General features: G+C 42.4%; 2 protein-coding genes across 2 annotated transcripts in view; both read left to right on the top strand.

Annotated features, from left to right (window-relative positions):
• Positions 1-25,798, top strand: part of LOC140950418 (uncharacterized) — a 40,452-nt gene that overhangs the window by 10,000 nt on the left and 4,654 nt on the right. Inside the window, exons 4-7 of the mRNA XM_073399645.1 lie at positions 2,812-7,163; positions 7,515-10,387; positions 10,888-14,020; positions 16,811-17,002. Of these exons, the coding sequence (XP_073255746.1) occupies positions 2,812-7,163; positions 7,515-10,387; positions 10,888-14,020; positions 16,811-17,002 (10,550 nt within the window). The remainder of the gene's footprint in view (positions 1-2,811; positions 7,164-7,514; positions 10,388-10,887; positions 14,021-16,810; positions 17,003-25,798) is intronic.
• LOC140924138 (uncharacterized) lies at positions 18,299-25,476 on the top strand. The gene is made up of 3 exons (XM_073374164.1): positions 18,299-18,444; positions 18,562-25,274; positions 25,392-25,476. The coding sequence occupies exon 2, from the start codon at positions 18,742-18,744 to the stop codon at positions 25,003-25,005; it is 6,264 nt and encodes a 2,087-aa protein (XP_073230265.1). The 5' UTR covers positions 18,299-18,444; positions 18,562-18,741; the 3' UTR covers positions 25,006-25,274; positions 25,392-25,476.

Raw genomic sequence — 25,798 nt, 5'->3', positions numbered from 1 at the left:
ACTTCTCGATCTCTTCTTAATTCTCCAACACACCAATCCTGGTGTCAAAAGGACAAGCCATTTATTTATTTATTAATTTTTTTGCACTAAAACATCCGGTCTGTTCGCCTCATTTGATAGATCGGCCTGGATTTGAAGCCGCACAGGATCTTGATCTCCGATTATTGGACCGATTACAGGGTGTTTGGTAACACAATTTATTGTTCGTTTCTAGGCGAAGGTGTTCATAATGCCCGCCTGAGTGTATTACTATGGCTGTTTTGTCATGCCTCCAGTTTGTGTAATGCTTTTGAGCAGGCATCTTGCGCGCCGCCAGCACGTGTGTCACTGCCTCCTCAATTTCGCCACACATTCTGCAAGCTGGCGCTATATATTGCTAATTATTATTATTAAAAACTGAATCATTGGATAATGCAATTCTAGCATTTTGATTGGCTTAGCCGTTATGGTATATGAGCTATTATACCATGCTCTCCATATATGGTCGGTGCACGCGTCAGTTTAAATTGGAAGCAAGCTGAGATTTTTTTCGCGAAGGATAGAACGGCGCAAGAAGCAAATCGTTTTAATTCATTTCTTAGAATACTAGAAATGCAATTTCATCGAAAGAAAAAAGACAAAAACAAGCAAAAAAGCCACAAGAGCTTGTTTGAAAGTTTGTCGAAAAACACATGAAAACACATGGAACTAAAGTACCTTGAACAGCTACGAAAGACGACAAGTAATCGCGAAGCCATTCGCCGATCGAGTCACTCGCCGATAGATAACTGCGGCTTGTTTATCCGACATCGAGAATATAAATCACAAGTAACCAGCTACAAATACAGCCTATGCAGCCATTCTCTAGAGCAATCGAGGCGGCAGTATAGCTTCTTTTCTCGTTCAGCAAAACCAGCTCGTGGCTTCAAACAACTTCATAACAAGCGACCTAGGTAATAGTTTTTCTCCGTTGTTCTTACTTTTATAACTGCACCGAAAATCCAAATTCACAGTAATTTCGACGGCTGTCACTTAAAAATTCTTTTCATTCACATTATCTGCCAGTTTTTTTTTAGCTGTTCTGCTGTGTAAAATCCTAGAATCCCGATGAGTTTTTCAAAAACTAATGTTTTGATTTTTCATTCATGCAGTCCAGGCGAGTCCGTTCGCGCGTTGACAGTTTTGATAGACGTGTGACATGTGAATAGCGGAAGTCCCTTGTCTTTTCCGGTTTGTTCTAGTAGGGGAGATTCAACGAGATTTTGTGGGCGTTTTTAATAAAACAATTATTCCACTCGCGCTTGTTGGATATGAGATGATTATAGCCAACTCGGCGCTACGCGCCTCGTTGGCTATCTAACATCTCATATCCAACGCGCCCTCGTGGAATAATTGTTAATTATCATTTTCATTACTGTCATTATCATTATTGTCATTATCATTATCATTATCATTATCATTATCATTATCATTATCATTATCATTATCAGTATCAGTATCATTGTCAATGTCATTGTCATTGTCATTGTCATTATCATTTTCAGTATCACTATCATCGTTATGATATAGAGATGTCTCTAAACGATACATGTATATCTGCTCTGATGGTTGGAATTCACTCAAGTCACTAATCTTATGATGTCGATCTTGCCCATATTTTAAATGTTCCTCTAACGCCAGTAATCAACCTTCACGGCGAGATAGGTTGGGTATGAGTTTAACGTTTGGTCAAAGCTTATCATGACCGACAAGGTCAGCCTCAATGAGGCTTCACTTATCAAACTGACAACAGTGTCTCTGTTTCTTCTGACCACTGTGAGAACACTTCTTGGTCTTAATTACCGTCCTTATACGTTACCTTACCTTACCTTAGCAAGGACTACCTCCAATTCATAAGCATGCGGAACACTTTAAAGCAGTTAAAAGGGCTCTTTCAATTTTCTGGACGTCGTAGCCTCCTGAATGGCTTAGGTCTCATTTCTTGACTGGCATTTTTGTTTCCCCTTAGTGTTTCGTTTACTTAATTTATCAGATACAAAACAACATTACCTATTTGGGATGCTTCCAATACTTGTAATTTTCATATCTACTCAAACTCAACCCTTCCTCTTGGTTAAAATCAACACCTGTATGGTGTGTATTGTCATGGCACTGTAATATTATTGTGCTCCCATAAAAACCTGGCGGTAACTCATCAGTGCTTCCCAAGAAAGCCCTGACACCTTGGCCTACGTCGTACTTCATTTCATTTTTGGTTCAGGGGCAAAATGTGTAGTTAATATCCTCCATGCTGTCACCGAAGGGAAAGTGCTGAGTGTCCGAGATATTTTCCTGTAGACGTGTCCCTTTGATAGAGACAAATAACAAATAAGGTCTGCTCTCCTTTGGACCAGTAGAAAGAAAGGTTCCCGTATTACAGAGCTGTTGTTGAGTAGAGGTTTGACTCTATTCGGAAATTGCACTCCGAAATTGCTCTTCTTGTTTCAGACAATACATTCTACTTTCCAGTGCCTTCTCCAACTAGAAGTGTAGATGCGATATAACACTACTATCAAATATCGGTAAAGAGACGAGTAGCAGGCAACTGCAACGGGATTTACGTGGTAATGCTCCTTTAAGCCTCTCCCTACAACACAATGCCGAACAAATTCTGTCATCTATGCTTCTGTAGCTTTGTGAAGTGACGTTTTTAAACTTACTATCATTCTTCAAGCTTGCGCTTTTGCCTTTCTTTGTACAGAAACTGATACGAGACTTGTGGTGTACACAAGCCAGCTGTTTAACTTGATTTCATTTCTAAACAATGCTTCTTCTTGCATGCATGTTTGCCAGAGATCAAACTTGATGGAGCGGTAGTCTCCCATCCCCACGCTGATCATTTAGACGGTGTGGAAAGACTCTTCAGGGAGCTCCTTCCTAAGAATTACCAACTCAAGGTTGCAGATGAGACCCCAGAGAAAAGATTGATCTGCAATGGACCAGTATTGCTTACAAGAAAATTTGCTCTTCAAACGGAAGCCTATTGTAGCTTTTCCAACTTTCTGCTAGACGCTAAATTTGAAGTTACTCTAAATGAAGATGATATACAGAATGCCTTTGGTGGTAATGGCATGTTTTTCACGTTTCCTACATCGCCTGGTGTGTTGTACAGTCGATACGAACATTCAAAAGAGGAGAGACCTTCCATAAAAGAACAAAAGGCTAAGTTAGCCAAGGGAAAACAACATGAAGACAGGGATCTGAACAAATCAAGCATCATTCTTTACGTAGAGAAGGGAGGTAAGATTTGCTTGACTGGGGATGCTCATGGGCATGACATAACGTCAACGCTAAGAAAGCAAAATGTACAGGACCTGCATATTTTCAAGATACCCCATCACGGAAGTCGCAAAAACAGTATCTTGGGCACAGTGTTACCTCCAAAGTGGGCAATCCATAATTTGGCAGCCATGCTCCTTCTTAGTACAACTCTACGACGGAAAGTCGCACTGGGCAATGATTATGAAGAGGAAGACGACATAAAACACCTTAGTGAGACCGTAAAGGACATAGCTGGATGTGGGAATGGGGAAATGGTACAGAGGGTGGCTGATACATTTCGAGGGGAACTGATTCGAAAGAAAAGGATCCAGAATAAATCAGAGAGTGTTAACGCGTTTCTAACAAAAGTTGAGAAGAAGCATATGGAAATTGTGAGAGCAATTCAAGAGAATACTAGGGATCCTTGGAAGGATGTGAAACCACTGGAAGAACTGAAACCCTGGAAAGATCTCACGAAATCAGTCGTTATGAAGTATTTGCAATGCTTTGAGCGAGGTACTGAAAGTCCCGTAAAAAGGTACAAGGTTGATGTTGCTGCATCAAGCATCGAGCATACCATCAAGCAGTTGCTAGGCGAAGCCAAAGTTTTCAAAAGTTACTTCTATAAATTTGGGATTGGCAAGTTCTTTGATTCGTTTCATGCCAAGACATACTACTTTTCAGCCGAAGGTCGATATCAGCATCCATCTCCTCTTGTTGTTAAAGGAATCATAAAAGCCGCCGTTAAGAAGAAGAAGTCTTGTAGGATTGTGTTCACTTCTGGGGGATGTGTCCCTTCAACTCATTTACCTGACGTCAATTCCGCATCGTTCCAAGGATGGAAGGAACTTGTCTCTCTTTACTACCTAGAAGGTGATTTTTCATTTAAATTGGACCCAGGAGAGGACGTCAACATTGCTCCAAGCGGAACAAAGAAATTGCAACACGATGACGGTAAACCATCCGAAGTGGCTGAACAACTGAGAAGTAACCCTGGGTTTACAATCCCCCACAGGTCCTTTCTGCCGGAAGTTGACACATATTGTGTGACAGCAATAGTATCTGAAAAGACGTACTGGCTAGACGTTAAAGACGACGGAAATCTCTTTGTCGCCTCCACCAAACGCATTCTCACTGTTTCTAACGCACACTGCATCAATGGTGATTTGAGAAAGGTCTCTCTCGAGAGTGAAAGTGGCTGTGAGACGGTTGTGACTCTTGAACAGGTACAAAACTCTGACTGCTATCTGATTAAGGTTTCTCCCAGCCAAGGATACCTTTTCATTGAGCAATTATCTCCTAACCTAAAGGTTCAAAACAACAAGAGCACTAAGTTTGCTTTCACACACACGACGCTTGCTCCTTCAAGCAAAAGCGGAAACCAGATAACAATTTTGGAATTCCTCACGTCACTTGGGTACAACGCCGATGGAAAACCAATATACGTTGGAAGCGTTCTGGAAATTCTTCTCGGGGCAGCAAACATGAAAAATCTAACTGATCAATTACCAAACGATGTCATTGCAATGGTCACCTTTGATCAGGAAGTATATTTGGAAGGGTCTTCTGTTGAGATTTCTTCATTGGGAGATGCCGAGGTTGTCTCAAGCCACATACATGTGTCCTTGCCAACGCCTTCAATAAAGTTTGACTCGCATGACGTAACCAGACTCAAGTTTGTTGTCAAAGGCCCAAGTTCTGAGACGCCAAGCCTTTCACTTGTATTATCCACTTTCCACCGGGATATAGAATATACTGTCAACCTAAGCAAGTTGTTGACGAAAAGGCAAGCGTCTGTTGACATGTATTTAAATGCACTTAGGATGTCTACAAAGTACCGAGACAATTTGACTCTAGAAACATTACTTTATCGTGTAATGGGCCGCCTTCCACTTGAAGCATTGTCAAAATGCTTTCCATCAAGGCTTTTTGAAGATGAGATACTTTCCTGGAAAATTGATCGCGCAATGTCCACAGTGAAGTACTTTAGATCTCCACTTGCTGTCGAAGTTCTTTTTGGTGATTTTTATATCATCATACCACATGGGATGAACCAAATGAAGTTTGGGAACTCGCTAAGCGTAGAAATGTCTCGAATTCACGTTGTGGTCAGCGACCCACGTACATACAAGAGCAGTTTTGAGATTTACTGCGATGCAAATATCCAGAAAATTCCAGTCAACGTAAAAATGACGTCCACCTCGGCAAACCTACCAGAAGTGGTAATCTCGTTTCCTGAAACCGTCACTCCGTTCGAAGTATTCAAATTACTTGATCATACAGGCACCTTATTAGAGCTTTGGGTGCCATTTAAAAATGAGATGCTGAAAAATTTGTCATTGACAAAGCCAAGAATATCGGTTGCCCAGGATGTTCGAGGTTCCAAAGAAAGCCGCGTCTGCTCAGTGAGCTTTGACTTTTCGTTTGATTCGTTTTCTTCCTTCATTCCGAAAAGCCTTCCTCAGCCTGAAGATACCAAAGGATCATTGACCATTCTTAATCCCTTCAGCACAAAGCCTGGTGTGTTACTTGAAGCTCACTTTAAATTGCCTATTTCTTCATCTGAAGAGGAAAAATCTTACTTAAACTCGAAGCTCTCATTTTGGCCAATTCAAGTTCCAGATATTCCAGATTCGGATTCGAAGGATGGGTATGCCTGCAGCATATCACTGTCTCCTAGTTCTCCTGGTACTACATTGCGATCAGCCCTTAGCTCAGTTATTCCAGGCGACATGACAGACCTAATGTCGGTATCGCTGCCTTTCATTTCTTCAAAACTGGATCAAGTGGAATTGGATAAAATTTATCTTGAGGCAAATCCACAAAGCAGAAATATCATTTCTGTGAGGGTCTCGTTCATGGTTCCAGAACTGACAGTTGTCGAGGAAAGGTTGGCCATTTACGACGCAAATTTCGTCGTAGAGTACGCCAACAAGCAATGGTATGCACATGCTGAAGCAAAGGTGTGCGTCTTTAACAAGTTCGTGTGCCATGCAGCATTTTCTTTGCCAAAGGCCGACGCACCGGGCACCTTGACGTTTGAAAACGCAAACGATCTAACCTTTGAAGAGTTTGTCAAGGGAATGGGAGTTGTCGATTCAGGAGATATTCCTGTTGTGAAAGAATTGCTTGATTTGAAGATTTCTCAAATTTCTTTGAGCTTTGAAAACGCGGGTGCGTCTCTCAGATTAACAGATTTCTTGGTCGTTGTGGAAAAGAGGCAGTTTAACGTTGGACGTCTTCAGCTCTTCAACATTAAAATTGGAGTAACGTACACCAGTATTCAAGATCGATCAAGGATGTCGTTTTCAGTTGAAGGGTCTCTAAATGCGAAGACTCACGCTTCCTTAGCTTACAATGCAGAGAAAAGAGAGCTTTGTGGAAATTATCAATTAACAGAAAACATGTCCACGAGTGAATCTCTTAATGAATTATTTAAGGCAGATACTCAAGTACACCCTGAAGGAAATGCATTTGACCAGGTGAAGAACTTGCAAGTTCAAGATGTGGTGGTGATTCTCAGTTTCCCATGCGACGAGGAGTGGAGCTTGAAGACGTTTTCCTTAGGCATTCAAGGTTCTCTGTCACTTGGACCCTTCAATCTTCACAAGCTTCGCTTCAAATACGTCAAAGAACAAGCAGAGGATACTAAACACCACTACACAATCACCGGCAAGTTCAAAAGCCATGAACCATCATTAAGTCTTATTATGGAACTTAACTGCTCAACCCAGGAATCGGAGAAGAGCATACTTGAGGCTAAGATTAGACCAGACATTCCAGGAGGATTAACACTTTCGTCTTTGTTAAAACTTTGTGGTTTAAACGCCCCTGACGTTCCAGTGGTCAATGGGTCGCCTAATTTTCTGGACATAGAGCTAATGGTAGGTAACACTGTTTTAATCGCTTTATAGTAGGCTTATTTTGATCTAAAGAAAAGCACATAAAAATAGGTGTCAAAGTTTGATTAGGTCTGGAGAATTAAATGGTATCTTTCTATATTGTCTTTGAATTTTAGAAAAACGTTTTCGTTTCTATTCGATTTTAATTTAAGTTAATAGTTTCATTTAAATACTCTTCTGTTTGCACCAAAAATGAAGTTTTTGTGATTTTCAATAACAATGATACCGACAACATTTGTTCTACTCTTTGGAAAGAACGGGTAGCAATAAAAACAAAATTGCATGTTATTCTTGAGAACCTGCATTTAGCCATAACTACTTATTATTCTTCAGGAAGCTTTTCTTCAATTTGAGGTTCCATTTCAAGTTCTCAAGTTGGATGTTGTGATACAAACAAAAGAAACTCTGACCATCCTTCAGACACCTATCATTAAACTTCATAACGCAAGATTTGAATATCATTCGGACAGCAAAAGTCACCCTTCACGAACAGAAGTCTTCATCGAAGGAGATTTTACCATTGCACAGATCCACTTGAGGGTGAGATTAATGAAGGACACGAAGAACTGCTTGATTTTGGAAGGACGTTTAAACCAGACAGATAACGAGATCCTGGACTTCGAAACGGCAGCTCAACAACTTTCTCCAGGACTTGACGTTAAACTCCCAGAGGGTGCTACTGCGTCTTTGAGCTCGTTTTCCTTCATGGTGAAAAAGAGTGAAGAATGCACAGAGCTGGCATTGGAAGGTGAGTCGAATGGGACCTGGTCCAAAGACGCTGGCTTTAGTACTATCAATGTTGAAGCTCTAGGTGGAAAGCTGCATTTCAGAGAAGAGCGAGAATCTGATCACTGGTCTAGTTCCGTTTGTCTTACTGGAAGGGTTCGTTTGCTGCAATCAGTTGTTATCGGTGTGGAGATTTACTATGACAAGGAGTCTGGAGTCCTCGCTGTTGGGACTGTGCAAAAGCCAGAGCAAGTAAATCTTGAAGCTATTACTCGTCAATTGTCAGCTACTTCCGAGTCTTCCACATCTTGGAATGAAATTGTACCAGAAGGGATCGAGTCTTCTTTGCGTTCACCTAATTTCAAGACCGCATCGATTTATATTGATTTTGCCAAGAAAACGCTACTTCTTTATGGAAATGTATCTGGATTAGGGACAGGATTGTTGATTGTCAAGAGGTCAAACACAGACAAAGAAGAGTCTTCTGAGTATGGTTTCTTGTTCGGGTTAACGCTAGAAAGTGGCTTCAGGTTTTCCTTCATTAACAGAAGGCTAAGCGTTGTGGATGATGTCCTGTCAGTACAACAAGCAAATCTGTCGGTAATTTCATTGCACAAGGAGACCATTGATGAATTGCGCAAAGACTTTGCGAAGCTACAGGATGTAAAAAAGTCTTCTTTATCCAAACATCTAGATGTTAATGTCCCTTTTGCTGACCTTGACATCACAAGCATCTCCAAATTAGATGTCAATCTACGGGGAGTAAGAGCATTTGCGAAGATCCACTTTTCCAGCAGTAACTCCAAGCTAGTTCAAAACGTAACCCGAATTCAAAAAGAAGGCGAACGTTCGGATGTTGTTTTATTTGGCAAGTTACCAGAGAACCCTGAAGAGACCGAATTTAACGCTAGCATTCAAGAGATAAAGCTCTTTGGCGGTACTTTGACTTTCAGAGAAGTTACTCTGGTATACAGGCCTTTCCCAACCGACAAGATGAACGTCAACTTGAGTGGCAAGATGTATTTGCTGTTGGAAGAAAATTCAAATCCGCTGGTTTTCATCGGCAATCTTAAGGTCTCAGAATTAAAGGTAGAGTTTAACATGACAGTTGAAGGTGGCCCTGAGAAAATAACAGAGCCGTTTGGAATGTCTGGAATTTCTTTCGAACATCCAGAGCTTAAGCTTATGTGGAAATTTGACGAAGACCATCACAAGCCTGTTATCCCTTCATACATGATAAGTGGCGAGGTCATTTTCTTTAAATCAAACGGGACTGGTGAGGATCCTGCTGCAACTCTACGAGGATTAATCTTATTCCAACAGGGAAAACCAGTCGTGGCAAGAATCTCTTTCGATCTGGAGAAGCCTCTTAGTATCGACGACGTGTTTTTTACATTGATGGGGCACAAATGGCCAAAGGGATATCTGGATGTCAAGTTCAGAGGGGGCCTTGTTTATTACTCGAAATCGACTGTTGAAATAGAAGACCGAGAGGGAAATGCGGTGATGTACAAGGAAGGATTTCATGGTGAGACACACATACAGATCTTTGGCTATCCTTTTGGGGTTGAAATTTCAGTCAATTCGAATCCCAAAGGAATGATTATTAAAGGTTACACGGATTCTGAGATCGATTTGCGGTTTGTCACACTGGGTGGCGCGGCTGGACGCGAAGACGAAGAAAGGGGCCCTGAAGTCGTGATCTCGCGCTTCGATGGGCATATGACGTTCAATATTTCTGCTGGAGTTAAACTTCTTCAAGAGAATATAGGAACCTGGTCAGTTGGGTACAACACCAAGGAAGGCTGTTTCTTAGGGAGTCTGACTTACGATGGAGAGTTACTTGGACGTGAAAATCCTTCCATTGAATTTGAATGGAGCAAAGAGGGAGGATTCAAGATTCGTCAGCTGCAAGCCCTACTTGATCTAGAGGCACTGATTGATTTTGCCAGCGCATTTGAGAAGCTAAGCGAGATTATAAGTAGCCCGTGTGAAAAGATTGTTGGTTTGGTCTTCGACCAAGTTATCAAGACGAAGTGCAGCTTGGATATAAAGCAGGTTCCTGTGAAGGAGTCCCAGAAACCAAATGCTTGGTTTGCACTTGGATTGCAAGGCAAACTGGACATCATTATCGGCCTCACTGACGAACCTTCTTTGACTGTCAATTTCCCTTGGATGGTCTTAGCACCTGACAAACCACCCAGTCAGTTTCGCCTGTCCGATTTAAAGGGTTTCCTCATTGCAAATATTGTAGAAAACTCTCTAGATGTGGTGAAACAAGTCTTCTCTGATCCTGAGCAGCTGACAAAATTCTTTGCAGCATTTGGTACGATCAAACTATCCAAGTGGGTTCTGTCAAGTCTTATCTGCCGTGGTGTTACTAGTTCCAACGTTACAGAGGCAGCTGAAGCAGCGTTGGAGGCCATGGAGGCTTTAGCTGCTACAGAGGAGGCAGCTTTGGCCAGTGGATTCGCTGAATTGTAAGTTAATAACCTTGTCATGTTTCTTTGCCTCAACTAATAGTACAGCACTCTTGCAGGAAATAATTACAGAAAACGCCTTGACTGATAAATTGAAAAGTTGAAAGCATTCAATACTTGACCATAGGCCGTGTAAATACGATGTCTTATCTCGTGGATGCACAAAGACGTGCTGTCTAGGAGACCTTCTACTATAGCTACTGAAGGTTTTTCATGATCTATTTTAAAATAAAAGAAAAAATATATATATAATTATACGTGTAGGTATTTTGAACGAGTTTTGGGGCGTTTTATTGATTGATCTGTGTCAGTTCTTTGTCAGATTAAACTATGTAATTTCTTCTCTATGTGACTGGCTTGACTTTCAGGATCTGAATGAATATAGTGAAAAACGATAACGTAGGATTTTTTGCTATATTGTTTGTTTAATTTTTATCATTATTATTACAATTAATAGTATTGTTATTATTATAATTGTTGTTGTTGTTGTTGTTATACAGGCTGGCTGCAGTCGGAGCAACAGTAAGTATTGCTGTACTTGCTGCTTACGCAGTCCAAGTTATTGGCACAGTCGCAGCTGTAATTATACTATTAAAGGACATCATTCGGTTTCTAAAGGGCATCGTCAACTTTTTCACTGGGAAGACTGAACAGCAGAAAAAAGCCGAGAATAGATTAGGGGAAGCCAAGAAGAAGGGAAAGGAGGCAATAAAAGCTGTAGAGGATCGCTTGATAATAGAAGGTCTCATGATCACTTTGCCTGAGTCAGATCAGATCCAAGTTACCTGGAAACCATTGGAAAAAGGCGTCAAGTACAAAGTGCAAATTGTATGCATCGACCTGGGTGGCGCAAAGAAAACCCTACAAGACGTAACAACAACAAAAAGTAATGTTAATGTTCAAAATGAAGCAATAAAATACAACGCCAAAACATTTAAGGCGTCTGTTGAGGCATTGTACAAACAAGGTGATAACATGTTCAGAGGAAAGGAACAGTCGTTAGCAGTGGATGCTGTAACTCGCCTTTATGCGCCATCGAAAGTAGAAATTGAGTCTAAGCAAGAGGGAAGAGAGTTGCACGTCTTGTTCTCCCAAGTTAAATATGCTGAGGGATACAAAGTTGAAGTCCTTTCTCACGAAGGCAGCGTGATTGGTGGTGCTGTCCTCAAGCCCTCTGCTGAGGAAAATGATGGGAAGCTCGTATTTCAGGCCCAAGAGTTTGTTTTTGGACCTCCGGGCTTAATCAAAGTTAGGGTTTGTGCCCAACTATATCAAAGAGGGACTAGCGATAATGAATTCAGATACTCCGGCGATCTGTACCGCGTGGCAGCCCCGTCGAATACCCGCCTCTCTTACAAGTCAGGGTCACAAGTTGTAAATGTCCAGTGGAGTGTGACTAATGCCCAAGACATTTCCAGCTTCCTCTGCGAGGTAGTTTCACTGGAAGAGAAAGCTATCTATCGACGGGTATTAGCCCTAAAAGATGGAGACCTTAGTTTCAACATTCAAATTCCACTGGTTGACATAACAACAAGATCAGATCCCTCGTATCAGCTTCGTGTATGTTCCACAGGCAGCCCAACAGCACTAGCCAGTTCCTTTTTCGCCAGTGAAGAGCACTTGTCCTTCCTGAAGGAAGTGAAAATCATCTCATCATCGTACGATCCTCAGGCAAACCGACTGACCGTTTCCTGGCTACTGGTTCCTGGAGCAGTGACCTATGTAGCTAGTATTCACGCAAAGTCTAGTTTGTCAAGTTCTGCTTCTACCAAAGTGGTAGAAAGCCGCAATGACAGGGTGGAGTTTGAAATGGGGGACGTTGAACTTATTACTGGCTTGCCGTATGTTGTGTCAGTGATGGCTGATGGAAAAGATTTGCAACACCTTCCAAGTTTACCGTCAATTACAAGCAAAGGGTTTACTCAGTTGCCACGTCCAGTGTCTGTCATCCATAATTACGCTTTTGAAGAGAGAAAGATTAAAGTCACTTTTACACCTGTTCCTAATGCAACTGCCTCTAAAATTGAAGTTGTGAATGTTAGTTTTCCATCCCAAGTTGCAGGCGTGCTGGTTACACCAAACACAGCAACAAAAGTGGATTGTTCATTTGACGTCGAAAGCATGAGTTTCGTTAGTGGTGCTTCCTACAAGTCATGGGTCACCGCCTTAGGAAATGAAACACTGATAAACAGCATCCCCTGTGTCACGGATACAGTGCTTCCTTGCAGTGACAACGCAGAAACTGTGGCATTGAAATACAGCGAGGCATGGAAGCAAATGGTTGTCTCCTTTGATTCAGGGGAGGGAAACTTTTTGTTAAGGGTAGAGGACGTCTCAAAGAAAAAAAGGCCAATCAGCACCCAAATCATAGCTGTCAAGCAATCACAGCAACCAGTTCACAAATCGGTAGTGGAGATCCCTCTGAATATCACTAAAGAGCCACCGGGTGCAAGGTATCAAGCTTCTGTAATGAACGCCGGCGATCACGAGTACTTGCCTAGTGGGACTGCTCAGTCCAATGAGGTTCTTTTATTGAGTCCACCTGACTCCGTGGAACAGCAATACAAAGAAGAAGTCTTTACTGTATTGTGGAAGAGTGTTGATTCAGCACTCGGTTATAAAATTAGAGTGTACAATTCTAAAACCGCAAGCACGGCTATAGAGGAGAACATTAGTGACCTGTCACTTGCTGGCAAACAAATGAGGAAAGATTTTTCTCTTGGCTCTTTGTTCCTGGAATCTGACGGCGCTTATGAAACGGTTGTGCAAGTCTTGGGAGATGAATTGAAAATAGGAGGAGCCAGCGCCAAATCTAACACATCAATACCGTCTTTATCCCCTCCTGAATGCGTCGAAATTTCTTTCGACAATGATACCCATCGCATGCATGTGAGTTGCTGTTTTGTGAAAGACGCAACATCCTTTAACCTAGGAGTAGTCGATGCCAAAAAAATAAGTAGTCAAGGCGCGACCATTCAAAACGCTTTACTAGGATTGAAGACTTTCATCGTTAACAGGGATTGCTTGGGTGAACGAGTTGAAGTGGATTTTAGTGACAGTGTACTGATTTGTTCACTTGACGGTGAACACAAAGGAGTAGCACAAGTATCTAGAAAGCAAGACGATTGCATGATACTCCCAAGTGGGTATTCCATTTCTGAAAGAGCTGTTTCTTGGTTGAGACCTGCTGTTCCTATTCACCTGTATTTCAATCCGTTAGATTCAGTTCTGAAGATTACGTGGACGTCTGTTAGGCTTGCAGTAAATTACGTGGTTGAAGTTTTGCAAACAAGAGTTGATGATGACGGAGCAACTACGACCTTAATTCCGATTTCAAAAGAGGTTGATGGCCTCTCATATGATGCCGACACAGAAGATTTAAAGATCGAGGAAACTGACAAGTTATTGGCGAGAATTCAACCAATCGCAGCCCAAGGAAGTGTAATTAAAGATCACGCCATTGCCTACTCAAGCGAAGTCCTCGTTTGCCAAGGCTCCCCATCCCAGATTGAGGTTCTACAAGTCAACGATGAGGCGGTGAAACTGAGATGGAAGGGAGATGAAGCCGATGAGTTTCACATCAGAGTTTGGATGGTTTTAAAGACTAGGGAACCACTCGAAGTCATCACTAAGGTAATATATTTCATTTGCACATAACTAAGACCAATGTTAAATACATTAGTCGTCCAAAGATCCTTCAAACCGCTTTTGTGAGATTCTTCGTTTTCTTGGATTTTGAACTAAGTCACCAAATATGAAGCAAAAGAAACCAGAATTTTATCTATTGTATAGTAATAACACTATCGAAGTAGATTGGTTTGCCATTCACTGGCGATTCTGAGATTTTATTAGAGGCCAATAATTTTTGTCGCTGATTTTTCTGCTTCTCACAGAAGTATTGGAAACATCTTTCTTTGTACACTTAAAGTCCCATTGTCACTTTCCTTGAGGCACAGTGCACATTTTTCACTGGATTTCACCCAGTGAGCTCGGGTGGGGGTGGGGGGATTGGTTGCTCCCCCTTTTTTTCCAGACGATAAAACATTAGCACCTAACGTTTTCAGTAGCTGTTCGTTTATCCCTCGCGCGCATTTTGAGAAGGGATTATTGGTGGTCAGTTACTATGATTACGAGATATGACGTCATAAGAAGCAGCTAATCAAGCCATTTTTCAGTGACAATGCATGTTTTTTCAACTTCTTTCAATAATAAAAGAAAAGCTTGTGGATGAAATGACGCAGTGCTTATTTTCTTTAATGTGTTATTTTACATGTCAAGCACAAAAAATTACCATTTATTACGGTTTTAACCTAATTTTTAATTATTCTTAAAATCCAAGATGGCGGCCAAGTTAGCGACCATTGTTGGTGACGTCACAGGCCCCCAGCAGTGCCAACACCCATAAAATGTACCTCATCTTGTTGAGAAGATCAAAGGCTTTCCATCGAAGGCAAAGTCGTTTCGAAATACCGTAACATCAAAAACTCCGGGGAGGGGTTCCTCCAATCCCCCTAGGTTCCATCACGCCTCCCCTCCACCCCATTGTACCACGGTGGGGGTATGAATTTGCGTGTATGCCCAAGGGATAAGATCAATGAGAACAAAAATAAGACGTCCAGGTACTCAGGACCCTGCCAGGAATATGTGTTTCGTCGGCAGACGCTGTTTACAGTCACTTTTTGAGCCATTTTCAAGCAGCGAAAAACGAAGCCTCCAGCGAGGGAAGAAGCTTTCTGTGCTTTGCTCCCCGTCTATCATTTCGGTAGCGTGCAGACAACACCAGATTCCGGAAACGATCCATTTAAAAAAAAAAAAATGTGTTCCCTCGCCCTCGCCCCAGTCTGTACTCTTTTTTGGACTTTTTTTTCCCCTGTCCTTTTTCTCCGCGCTCTACCCTGCTCTACTAGCTGAACGACTGGAAACGTTGGTTTAGTGGTTAGAGTAGTGGTATGTAAAACCTATGCTCCGGAATCGAATCCACTCATATTCTACTGAATTTTTTTCCCCTCAAAATTGAAGGGACTTACTCTTTGACAACATTTGTTGCATCAGAAACTATGTCTCTCAGTCTGTTCTAAATCGACTTATGATAGTTTGGTCTGGCTGGGATTCTTCGATTTGTCAAAATTATTGAAAAAATATCGGACTGTCGGCATTTGGCGTTTTGAAAGTGTTGACCGGTTACCGGCCATATAGCCGCAGCCTTTATTATTTTCCAAACAAATTCCCTTCTGTTCTAAGAGGGAATCACACAAGCAGTATTAGAGCTACGAGCCCCAAATTTATGTGTCATATTTATCAAAAATTGAACATAACTGCCTTCCAAAATTATTTAAATTGGTGTTTGATTCGTGACATGGTTGGCCAAGTTAATTTTGTGTTCCATTGTCGCTTCTCAAACCTATCTTGTAGCACAGATCACAGTCGAACAAATTTCCTTAAACTTGTCAGATGAAATAAATAGTCTTAAACTCAAGAATTTTAACTTTCGTGGAAATCGCTCTATTTTTGTGCGAACAGAAAGACTGAACACCGTAGTTAGAAAATTTGCTCGTATCACCAAATCAAAGCTCCAAATGAATTCTATTTCAGTCATTCAGTTGAAAGCGAGAAGGATTGAACTTATACATATCAAAAACCGAAAATTATCTGGCCACTTCTGACGCGACGCGAGCACATTCGAAAAATACTAAAACTGGCTCATAATTAAGTTAGAGTCACCTCAAACGCGATACTCGAAAGGAAGATAATTTCTAAATGATTTAGGTCATCACTGAGAAAGATTTTGGATAGCCCTCTTAGCCTCATATCACCTTCTACTAAAAACTTCACACTTAATTTGCCATTTCTTCACTATTCCTTGCCTACGGCAGCATTTCTACCCGTTAGGTATACTAGTATAGATGAGTAAAGATAGATGATATACCACATTTACTAGAGCCACATTAAGACCTGGCGGGGGTAATCCTCGCATTTAAAGGTGTCTATCGTTTGGCTGAATTTTGGTATGTTCTCTTCTAATGTCGTTATTCATTTTGTAATTCGATATCTTCAAACCTTTGCCAGTATTGTACCTAGAATTCCCATGTGCACATAAGAATACAATGCATCATGGTAAGTGACAGTGGGTTTTAAAAGCTGATTAAATCAATTTGTCCCTAGAAAGGGAGGGAAGCAATTAAGCCATCGTACGTATAGGTAGTGCTTTGGCAAAAATCATGAAATTGAGGACCCGTGATTATACTAGGACCACTCAAACCATTCAAGCTTGAATTACTAGTAAATTATTGCACTAAACCCTCCTTCCTCCTCCTGCCTGCAAAAGAAAAAATATTACAATAACAATGATAAATGAACCCTTGTTGGTAAGTCTGACACATGGTCGCGAATCAAACAATTAAGAGATAAGAATTCTTTTTGCAGCATGTAAAGAAACTGGAATTTGAAGCTTCAGCTGCTGACCTACTCATGCTTTCGCCTGGCCAGTACAAACTTGGTGTTCGAACACAGGGGTCAAAGGCGAAATTGCACAGTGTTTTCAAAGAAGCAGATTTCCAAGCTGTCATCATGGACGCACCAGTTGTTAATACCACAAGGCAAAACACAAGTGTAACGGTGAGCAGAGCCGGCGGCTATCAGGAACAACACGCAACAACATCCAACGACATGCAACAGGGTGTGCAAACGGACGCAACATTTAACATCCAACAATGTTGGGAGTTGTTGGCCAACAATGTTGCGTCCGTTTGCACGGGGCTTAAAAGCGCAAATCCTTTAAAAATACTATACTAAGGATTCACTTGAAACAATAAACTTCGGTAACCCATCGTAATTCTTGACATAACGGCTCTGTTTAGTTCCTATGAGAAATGACTTAAGCCCCGTGCAAACAGACGCAACATTGTTGGCCAACAACTCCCAACATTGTTGGATGTTACCTGTTGGGTCCGTTTGCACACCCTGTTGCATGTTGTTGGATGTTGTTGCGTGTTGTTGCGCAAAGTTTGAAACCGGTCAAACTTTTCAGTCAACAACTCCCAACATTTCTTTTGTTCCGTGATCGCCGAAGCGCAGCGCAACAATGTTGGATCCGTTTGCACAGCTCTTTCAACATTGTTGGGGCCACGCACGCTCATTACGCATGGTTTACAAAGACTTATGGGTTGTATCCTTCCCACGATGCACTGCAGGTCCGAACATTGTTGGGAGTTGTTGCATCCGTTTGCACACCACTGCTAACACGCACGCAACAACTCCCAACATTGTTGGCGCAACAATGTTGGAAGTTGTTGCGTCCGTTTGCACGCAGCCTTAGGGCAATAAATAACTTAATTGACTTGTTTTGTTCTTAGTCTCGCCATTTTCTAACAAAACAGTACATTAGCTCAGCTATTCAAAAAAATCGCTGCTCAAAACTGAAATTATAAATATATATATTCAAATACTTAGCTGGAGTACCTATCCTGGAAATAAACTCAGTTACGTAACCGCAAATGTGTTTGTGTCCATCGAGAATACTATCGCGATAAATAAGTCGTTTTCTTTTCCAACAATCTGGGAAAGTAAACAGACCAAAACAAATTTACTAGACTTTTACAAGTCCAATAAGCAGGCCAAGTGAAAGTTTATCAGACATCACCACAAAATTATCCTGCGTAGGATGGCGGTTTTATTTGCGCGTCCGACCAAAACCGCCATGCTCCGCAGCGCAGGCTAGGGTCAACCAAGATCCCGACCTAAGAGGAAAGAAGAAAAAGGGCATATTTTACGTTGCCTTGAGAATTCCTCCCTCCGCCCCTCACCAGGGTTGGCACTTATTGACATGCACACTGGTCAGAGCTAAATTTTTAGCTTCGATAAGTTACCATGTTTTCTTACCCATTATGCTGCATTGTAAGAGCCCACTGTGACTGCAGCGCTGCGCAGTCAGCGGTATGTTGTAAAAGCTTAGCAGCCGCACCAGATTTTAGTAAGCGGCCGCCATGTTAGCCCTTTCTCGTGTTGTTCAAGTTTTTGGATAGTTATCGCCATCCATCGGACATTATACGGCCTAAACGGTAAGAACTGTTAAAAGAACATTTTACGGAAAATCCCAAGAGAGTATTTCACACGACATTTTGAAGTTTAGTACTTACGAATCACGTATTTAGCCTATCATGTATTTGTCATGTCAGATTGTTATCTCGGGACTCAGGATCCAAGAACTAAGGAGTAAAAAGAATGTGTTGTACCGAGGACCTGTGAATAAACTACGTTTGGGACGTTCGTGTTGATTGTTAGCAACTCCTCTTGTTGTATGTACTACGGGAGGCCAGCCACAATAACAATCGTTTGACGATCTTCGTGTAGCAATCATGTCCGTCAACAAAGAAGCAAGACCCGAAGACCAGGTCAATGTGGCGCTGGAAGAAGAAACTGATGAATCAAGGAAGCGTTTCCTGACGGAGAAAGGGTATACGTATCAACTCAACTTGAAAACAAGTAACTTGAAAACTAAGAAATGTGAACTGGTGAAGCGAATGAGAGGTACTCTACTGAAGCGAGGTCAGTCAACTAAACTAGTAGAATTTAAGAAAGAATTCAGCGAAGCTCAGATTTTGTATTGCGAATTTCAAGACATGGTTGAAGAGATTAAGGTTTTTGCGAACCCAGATGAGAATGTGGAAAATATTGAAAGAATGGTTGATCAAGTTGGCAGAGAATGGTCAAATTTTGAGTGTGACATTAGATCAGAGATAAAGTTTCTGGAATTTGTCGAACACCACGTGGATGATTCAATCTCTGAAGCATCCAAAAGGTCCAGTCGAGCATCCAAGAAAAGTAGTAGGTCAAAAATAAGTTCCAATGATAATGTTGAAGAAGATAGGTTTCAGTTACAAAAGGAGGAAGCTGCCTTAAAGGCTAAACTGGCCTATATAGAGAAGGAACGGTTACTGAGATTAGAACACAGAAAGACTGAGTTGACCAAATTAGAACAAGAAAGAAAGTTGGAAGAGCTAAGATTACAAAGTGAACTTGCTCAGAATCAAGCAAAGCTTAATGTATGCATGTCAGCAGATAAAGTAGAACTGTTTGATGATCAGGATCTAAACTCGATTCCCCCCGCTGATAAAGTCAAGGACATGGACAAATTCCTTAATTCAATTCCAGTCACAAGTAAGAGTGATCTCTCTCCTGGTCAGCAAGAACCTATCTACTCTTCAACTCAGTTAAATGGAGCCCAACCCACTTTCAGTCTTCCGCGTGTAGAAAATGGAGTGCACAGTACGTTAAGCCCCAGTGCCACACCCTTTCAACCACACTCTGTCGTCTTAGAAAAGTGTATGGACAAATTAGTGGAAACAAGTAGTATGTTGGTGGCAGCTACTATGGAGCAGAACCTAGTGAACAGGCAACTAGCAATCTCAGGGCAACTGCCTAAGATTTCAATCCCAGTTTTTAGTGGAGATCCTTTGGAGTATCCTACATGGAACAGTTCCTTCAGTGCCCTTATTGATTCCAAACCAATGGACGCGCAGACAAAATTGAACTTCCTACATCAGTACATCTCAGGAAAGCCCAAACAAGTTGTTGATCAGTATATGTTAATTGGTACTGAAGATGCCTATCAGTCTGCGAGAAAGTTGTTAAAGGAAAGGTATGGTAACTGCAATGTAGTAGGGACAGCCTTTATGAACAAACTGGAGAACTGGCCTAAGATTGGCGTAAGAGATGCGGAGGCCCTAAGAGATCTTTCTGACTTCCTGCAAAAGATAATTGCCGCCAGAGAAACTACTCCTAGTCTTGCTGTCTTAGACTTTGCGAAGGAGAACGTTAAAACTCTAAACAAGTTGCCATTTCAAATTCAGAATAAGTGGAGAGGAATAGTACAACAGTGTAGAGTCTCAAAAGGAAATGGTACTTACCCTACCTTCTCTGAATTTGCTTCATTTGTGAAAGAGTGTGCAGAGAGAGCGAACATTCCCGAACTTGAGGAGCTGTCCAAAACCAAAGAGTTTGTTAGGCCTAGAGGACCATTCAGACGCTCACCAAAAGGCGAGGAGGCCTTTTCCTTCGAAACTCATGTATTGGATCCAAGCAAGAACGTGACTGCCCAGGGTCAAGGTGAAAAGGAGAGACCCCCAACCTGTTCGCAAGGGAGGAGCGAGAAGAAAAAGACCGAAGTATGTCTGTTTTGCAAGGAAGAACATCAGCTAGACGAGTGTAAAAAGTTTGCAGAGAAGCCGCACAAGGAAAGGAAGGACTTCTTCTATAAGAAATTTCTTTGTCTTGGATGTGCCTCTAGCAGTCAACATCAAGTATCCTCCTGTAAGAACAGACTTAAATGTCGCACGTGTTCTGGAAATCACCCTACATGTCTCCATATTCAGAAAACTCCCAAGGAAAGTATTACGAACTGTACAAATGTTTGTACCATCCCAGAGCAAGAGGGCGGCTCGGATCATGCCATGATTGTACCTGTTTGGGTTAGACAAGTTAGCCAACCCAGTAAAGAAGTCTTACAATATGCAGTGCTAGATGACCAGTCCAATGTGAGTGTTGTGTCGCAAAGTTTGTGTGAAAAATTGGACTTGCAAGGCCCACCAACCGACTTGCTGCTGACAACAGTGCAAGAGAGAAATGTACATGTACCAAGCAACCGTATTTGTGGAGTTGAGGTGTTGGATTTTAGAAGGGAGCATGCTGTGAAGCTACCCATGATGTTCAAGCGAGATATCATCCCAGCCAGTCGGTCGCAGATTCCAAAAGCCAGTGTTGCCCGGAAATGGGAACATCTGTGTCCTATTGCTGACGAGCTCATGCCCTACAATCCAAGTGTGGAAATCTCCTTGCTGATTGGCAATAATTGCCCTAGTATCGTCAGACCCAGAGAAGTCCTAGTGGGAGGTGAAGACGACCCTTACGGCCAAAGATCTTTAATGGGGTGGGGTATAATCGGCAAGGTGTGCAAATCTACAGGTGAAGCCAACCATAAGGAAGGAGTGTGCAACAAGGTGATGGTCAAAGAAACCCATGAACACTTTGCCTTTACGACAAAGGTGAAAGAGATTATCAACCCACAGAAGATTATTAAGATTCTTGAGTCAGACTTTACAGAAAGTTCTGCAAATACCAAGCCCTGTTCAGCTGAAGACAGGAGATTCCTCAACATCCTTGAGAATGGTATTGTGAAGAGATCGGATGGGCACTACGAGATGCCTCTCCCTTTGAAGACAGACAAACCGTCTCTACCCTTCAACCGCGAACTAGCTGTCAAGAGATGGCACCAACTTTTAGCAAGGTTTAAGAGAAACCCCAAGTTTCTGGAAGATTATCGCTTATTCATGAAAGATGTGATTGCTTTGTGTGCAGAAGAGGTACCACCGGACCGCCATGGAGTTCAGGATGGAATGGTTAACTATGTACCACACACCGGTGTTTACCACCCAAAAAAACCAGATCAGATCAGGGTTGTTTTTGATTGTTCGGCCCAGTATGAAGGGGTGTCCCTGAACGATCACTTGTTACAAGGACCCGACCTCATGAACACTCTTCTGGGGATCCTGTGCAGATTCAGACAAGAAAATGTTGCGTTTATGACTGACATTAAGAGTATGTTTCATCAGTTTATGGTGTCAGAGGAACACAGAGATCTCCTGCGCTTTTTGTGGTGGAAGGATGGGAATCCTGCATATGAAGTGACTGAGTATAGGATGAAGGTTCATCTTTTCGGTGCTGGTAGTTCACCTGGCTGCGCAAATTTTGGTCTGAAGAGAGCAGCAGATGATGGGGAGAAAGAGTTTGGTGAAGAAGCTGCTGAGTTTATACGACAGGACTTTTATGTGGATGATGGACTAAAATCAGTCCCTACCGTGGAGCGAGCTGTTACACTGATAAAAGCAAGTCAAGGCATTTGCGCCAAGGCCGGCCTGAGACTGCACAAAATTTCATCAAACAAAAGAGAAGTTCTTGAACAGATTCCGGCCGAAGATCGCGCCAAAGGATTAAAGGAGCTAGACTTGAAGGTTGATCCACTGCCCTTAGAACGTGCCTTAGGAGTAGTGTGGTGCATTGAGAATGACAGTTTTCAATTCCGCATCGAGCTGCGTGACCGTCCCCTAACGCGACGTGGCGTACTTTCCACAATCAGTTCAATCTACGATCCTAGTGGTTTCGTTGCCCCAGTTACCTTGAAAGGAAAACAAGTTTTGCAGCAAATGTGCCGAGACAAGCTTGATTGGGACAGCCCAATTCCAGAGAGTTTGTATACTCATTGGGAGAAATGGCGTCAGGATGTTCTGAATCTCGATCAGCTGCAAATTCAACGTTGTTTTAAGCCAGAGAACTTTGGGCAGGTCAAAGCCAGCGAGTTGCATCATTTCTCAGATGCTAGTGTAGAGGGTTATGGACAGTGCTCGTACCTTCGACTAATCAATGTGGAGGACAAGGCGTACTGTTCCCTTGTCATTGGGAAATCTAGAGTGGCCCCGTTAAAGCAAATCACTGTGCCGAGGCTAGAATTGGCTGCAGCTACTGTTTCAGCAAACGTGAGTGAATTTCTTCGTCGAGAATTGTCTTACACGGACATTAAGGAACATTTCTGGACAGACAGCAAAATCGTCCTTGGTTATGTTAACAACGAAGCTAAGAGGTTTCATGTGTATGTGGCAAATCGTGTGCAGCAGATTCGTGACGTCACTAACCCGAGTTCTTGGTTGTATGTCAGCACTGAACTTAATCCTGCTGACCATGCCTCGCGAGGCCTTACAGCGTCACAGTTATTACAAGGAACCAACTGGCTAACTGGACCCTTATTTCTTTGGAAGAGTGGAACTTTCCAGCCTGAGAAGATAGAAGAATTTCAAGTGACCGAAAGTGATCCTGAAGTAAGGAAAGCAGCCGTTTTCACATCTCGTGTAGAGAGCAGAGCTACTCAAGCCCCTGAACCGTTAACGTCAAGCCGTTTGCGCCACATGTCAAGCTGGCAGCATGTGCTGAAGGCAATAGCTTTGTGTCTACGACTGAAGAGCAAACTGGCAAGTAGAGAAGTGAAGTTGACGAGACAAACGGGTGGTGAGAGCATCAGACCATTACCGAAGGTATCAGTCACACTTACAGAACTTCACGCAGCAGAGAGGGAAGTTCTTAAGGTTGTTCAACGTGAACATTTCCATGACGAGATGCAAGTTTTAAAGGAACTTAAGGAAGTTGGAGAGCTTACTACTAGAAAGATCGCAAGAGAAAGAAATCTAGCCGTCAAGAAGTCTAGTTGCTTATATCGTTTGGATCCATTTCTCGATGAAAACGGTGTTATCCGCGTTGGTGGCCGCGTGAGACGAGCTAACCTTCCATTTGCAACGAAGCATCCTGTGATACTTCCTCGTAAAAGTCATATTACAGATTTGCTGATTCGATTCTGGCATGCCAAAGTGAACCACATGGGACGAGGTATCACCCAAAATGAGTTGCGCCAGAGAGGCTACTGGGTTGTTGGTGGATCGTCAGCAGTGTCAAATTGTATTTCCAAGTGTGTTACATGCAGAAAAATGCGCGGCCCCCTGCAAATTCAGAAGATGGCCGATTTGCCTGTGGATCGAGTTGAACCTTCGGCCCCCTTCTCGTATTGTGCTGTAGATTTCTTTGGACCTTTCCCGATCAAGGAAAAGAGGAGTGAAGTTAAACGTTACGGAGTTATTTTTACCTGTATGGCCAGCAGAGGTGTTCACTTGGAGACAGCCAACTCGTTAAGTACCAGTTCCTTCATCAACGCACTTAGTCGCTTCCTCAACCGACGCGGTCCAGTCAGACAGCTCCGCTGTGATCAGGGTACAAACTTTGTAGGAGCGAGGAATGAGCTAAAAGCTGCCTTAGAAGAACTGGATCAGAACCGGGTGCAAGAGTACTTAGTGGAGAACGGATGTGATTGGATACCATTTCAGATGAATGTACCTCATGCCAGCCACATGGGTGGCACATGGGAAAGGTTAATCCGAACTGTTCGTAGTGCACTGGAGACGTTACTTCTGAGCGCTGGCACACAGTTGGACGACGAAGCGTTCAGAACCTTCATGACTGAAGCAGAGTGTATTGTTAATTCCAGACCCTTGTCTACGAACGACTTAAATGACCCAGAGGCACCAGAACCACTTACGCCCAGTCATTTACTTACCTTGAAAGCTAAAGTTGTACTTCCACCGCCTGGAAGGTTCCAGCGAGCAGATCTATATTCCCGCAAGTGGTGGCGCCGAGTACAATATCTCGCGAACGAATTTTGGCTTAGATGGCGCCGTGAGTTTCTTCATAGCCTGCAGGCTCGTAACAAGTGGATGTATCCAAAGCGAAATCTATCAGTTGGAGATGTAGTCGTATCCAAGGAAGACGAAGGACCACGTAACCAATGGCCACTCGCTAGAGTCGTAGAAGTCTACCCTAGCGAAGACGGATGTATCAGAAAAGTCAAAATTGTGAAAGCTGATGGAGAACTTGACAACCAAGGCAGACGTCGAAAGCCATCTACGTTCCTGGATAGACCAATCCACAAATTAGTCTTACTGGTACCCTCTGCAGATGAAGCGGATGTTGGTGATAGCAGCAGGGAGACCGAGGAATTCCCCAACGAGGAGCCAACTACTCAGTGAAGTCGCCCCGACAGGTGTAGAAGACACAAGTGACCGCCTTTATGAACATTTGTTTTGTTTAACTGTCTAGTATGGACATTAACTTAAGTAATTGTTAGGCAACAATTAGGGGAGCCATGTGACTGCAGCGCTGCGCAGTCAGCGGTATGTTGTAAAAGCTTAGCAGCCGCACCAGATTTTAGTAAGCGGCCGCCATGTTAGCCCTTTCTCGTGTTGTTCAAGTTTTTGGATAGTTATCGCCATCCATCGGACATTATACGGCCTAAACGGTAAGAACTGTTAAAAGAACATTTTACGGAAAATCCCAAGAGAGTATTTCACACGACATTTTGAAGTTTAGTACTTACGAATCACGTATTTAGCCTATCATGTATTTGTCATGTCAGATTGTTATCTCGGGACTCAGGATCCAAGAACTAAGGAGTAAAAAGAATGTGTTGTACCGAGGACCTGTGAATAAACTACGTTTGGGACGTTCGTGTTGATTGTTAGCAACTCCTCTTGTTGTATGTACTACGGGAGGCCAGCCACACCCACTCTTGCATTAAGCTAGGAGGCATAAAGAATAATTTATAATCCTTGTTAGAAATGGATCGTGAAAACAGCTGAGTGCCACAACAATCTAAGCAATGATCTTGCAACTTTATGTATCACCCGGGACCACTGGGCAAGAAAATATTGCAATTTACCTTAATTCACTATCAAGCAATCTCACCTTTACTACCTCACCTCTTAGACGAATAATTATTGTTTAACTTAATTAATTCAAGTGATCGAGAGACCGCCAAAGTTA

Source organism: Porites lutea, chromosome 1 (assembly GCF_958299795.1).
Source record: "Porites lutea chromosome 1, jaPorLute2.1, whole genome shotgun sequence".
Taxonomy (NCBI): domain Eukaryota; kingdom Metazoa; phylum Cnidaria; class Anthozoa; order Scleractinia; family Poritidae; genus Porites; species Porites lutea.
The sequence above is the reverse complement of the archived record's forward strand: the minus strand, read 5'-3'. Positions and strand labels throughout refer to the sequence as shown.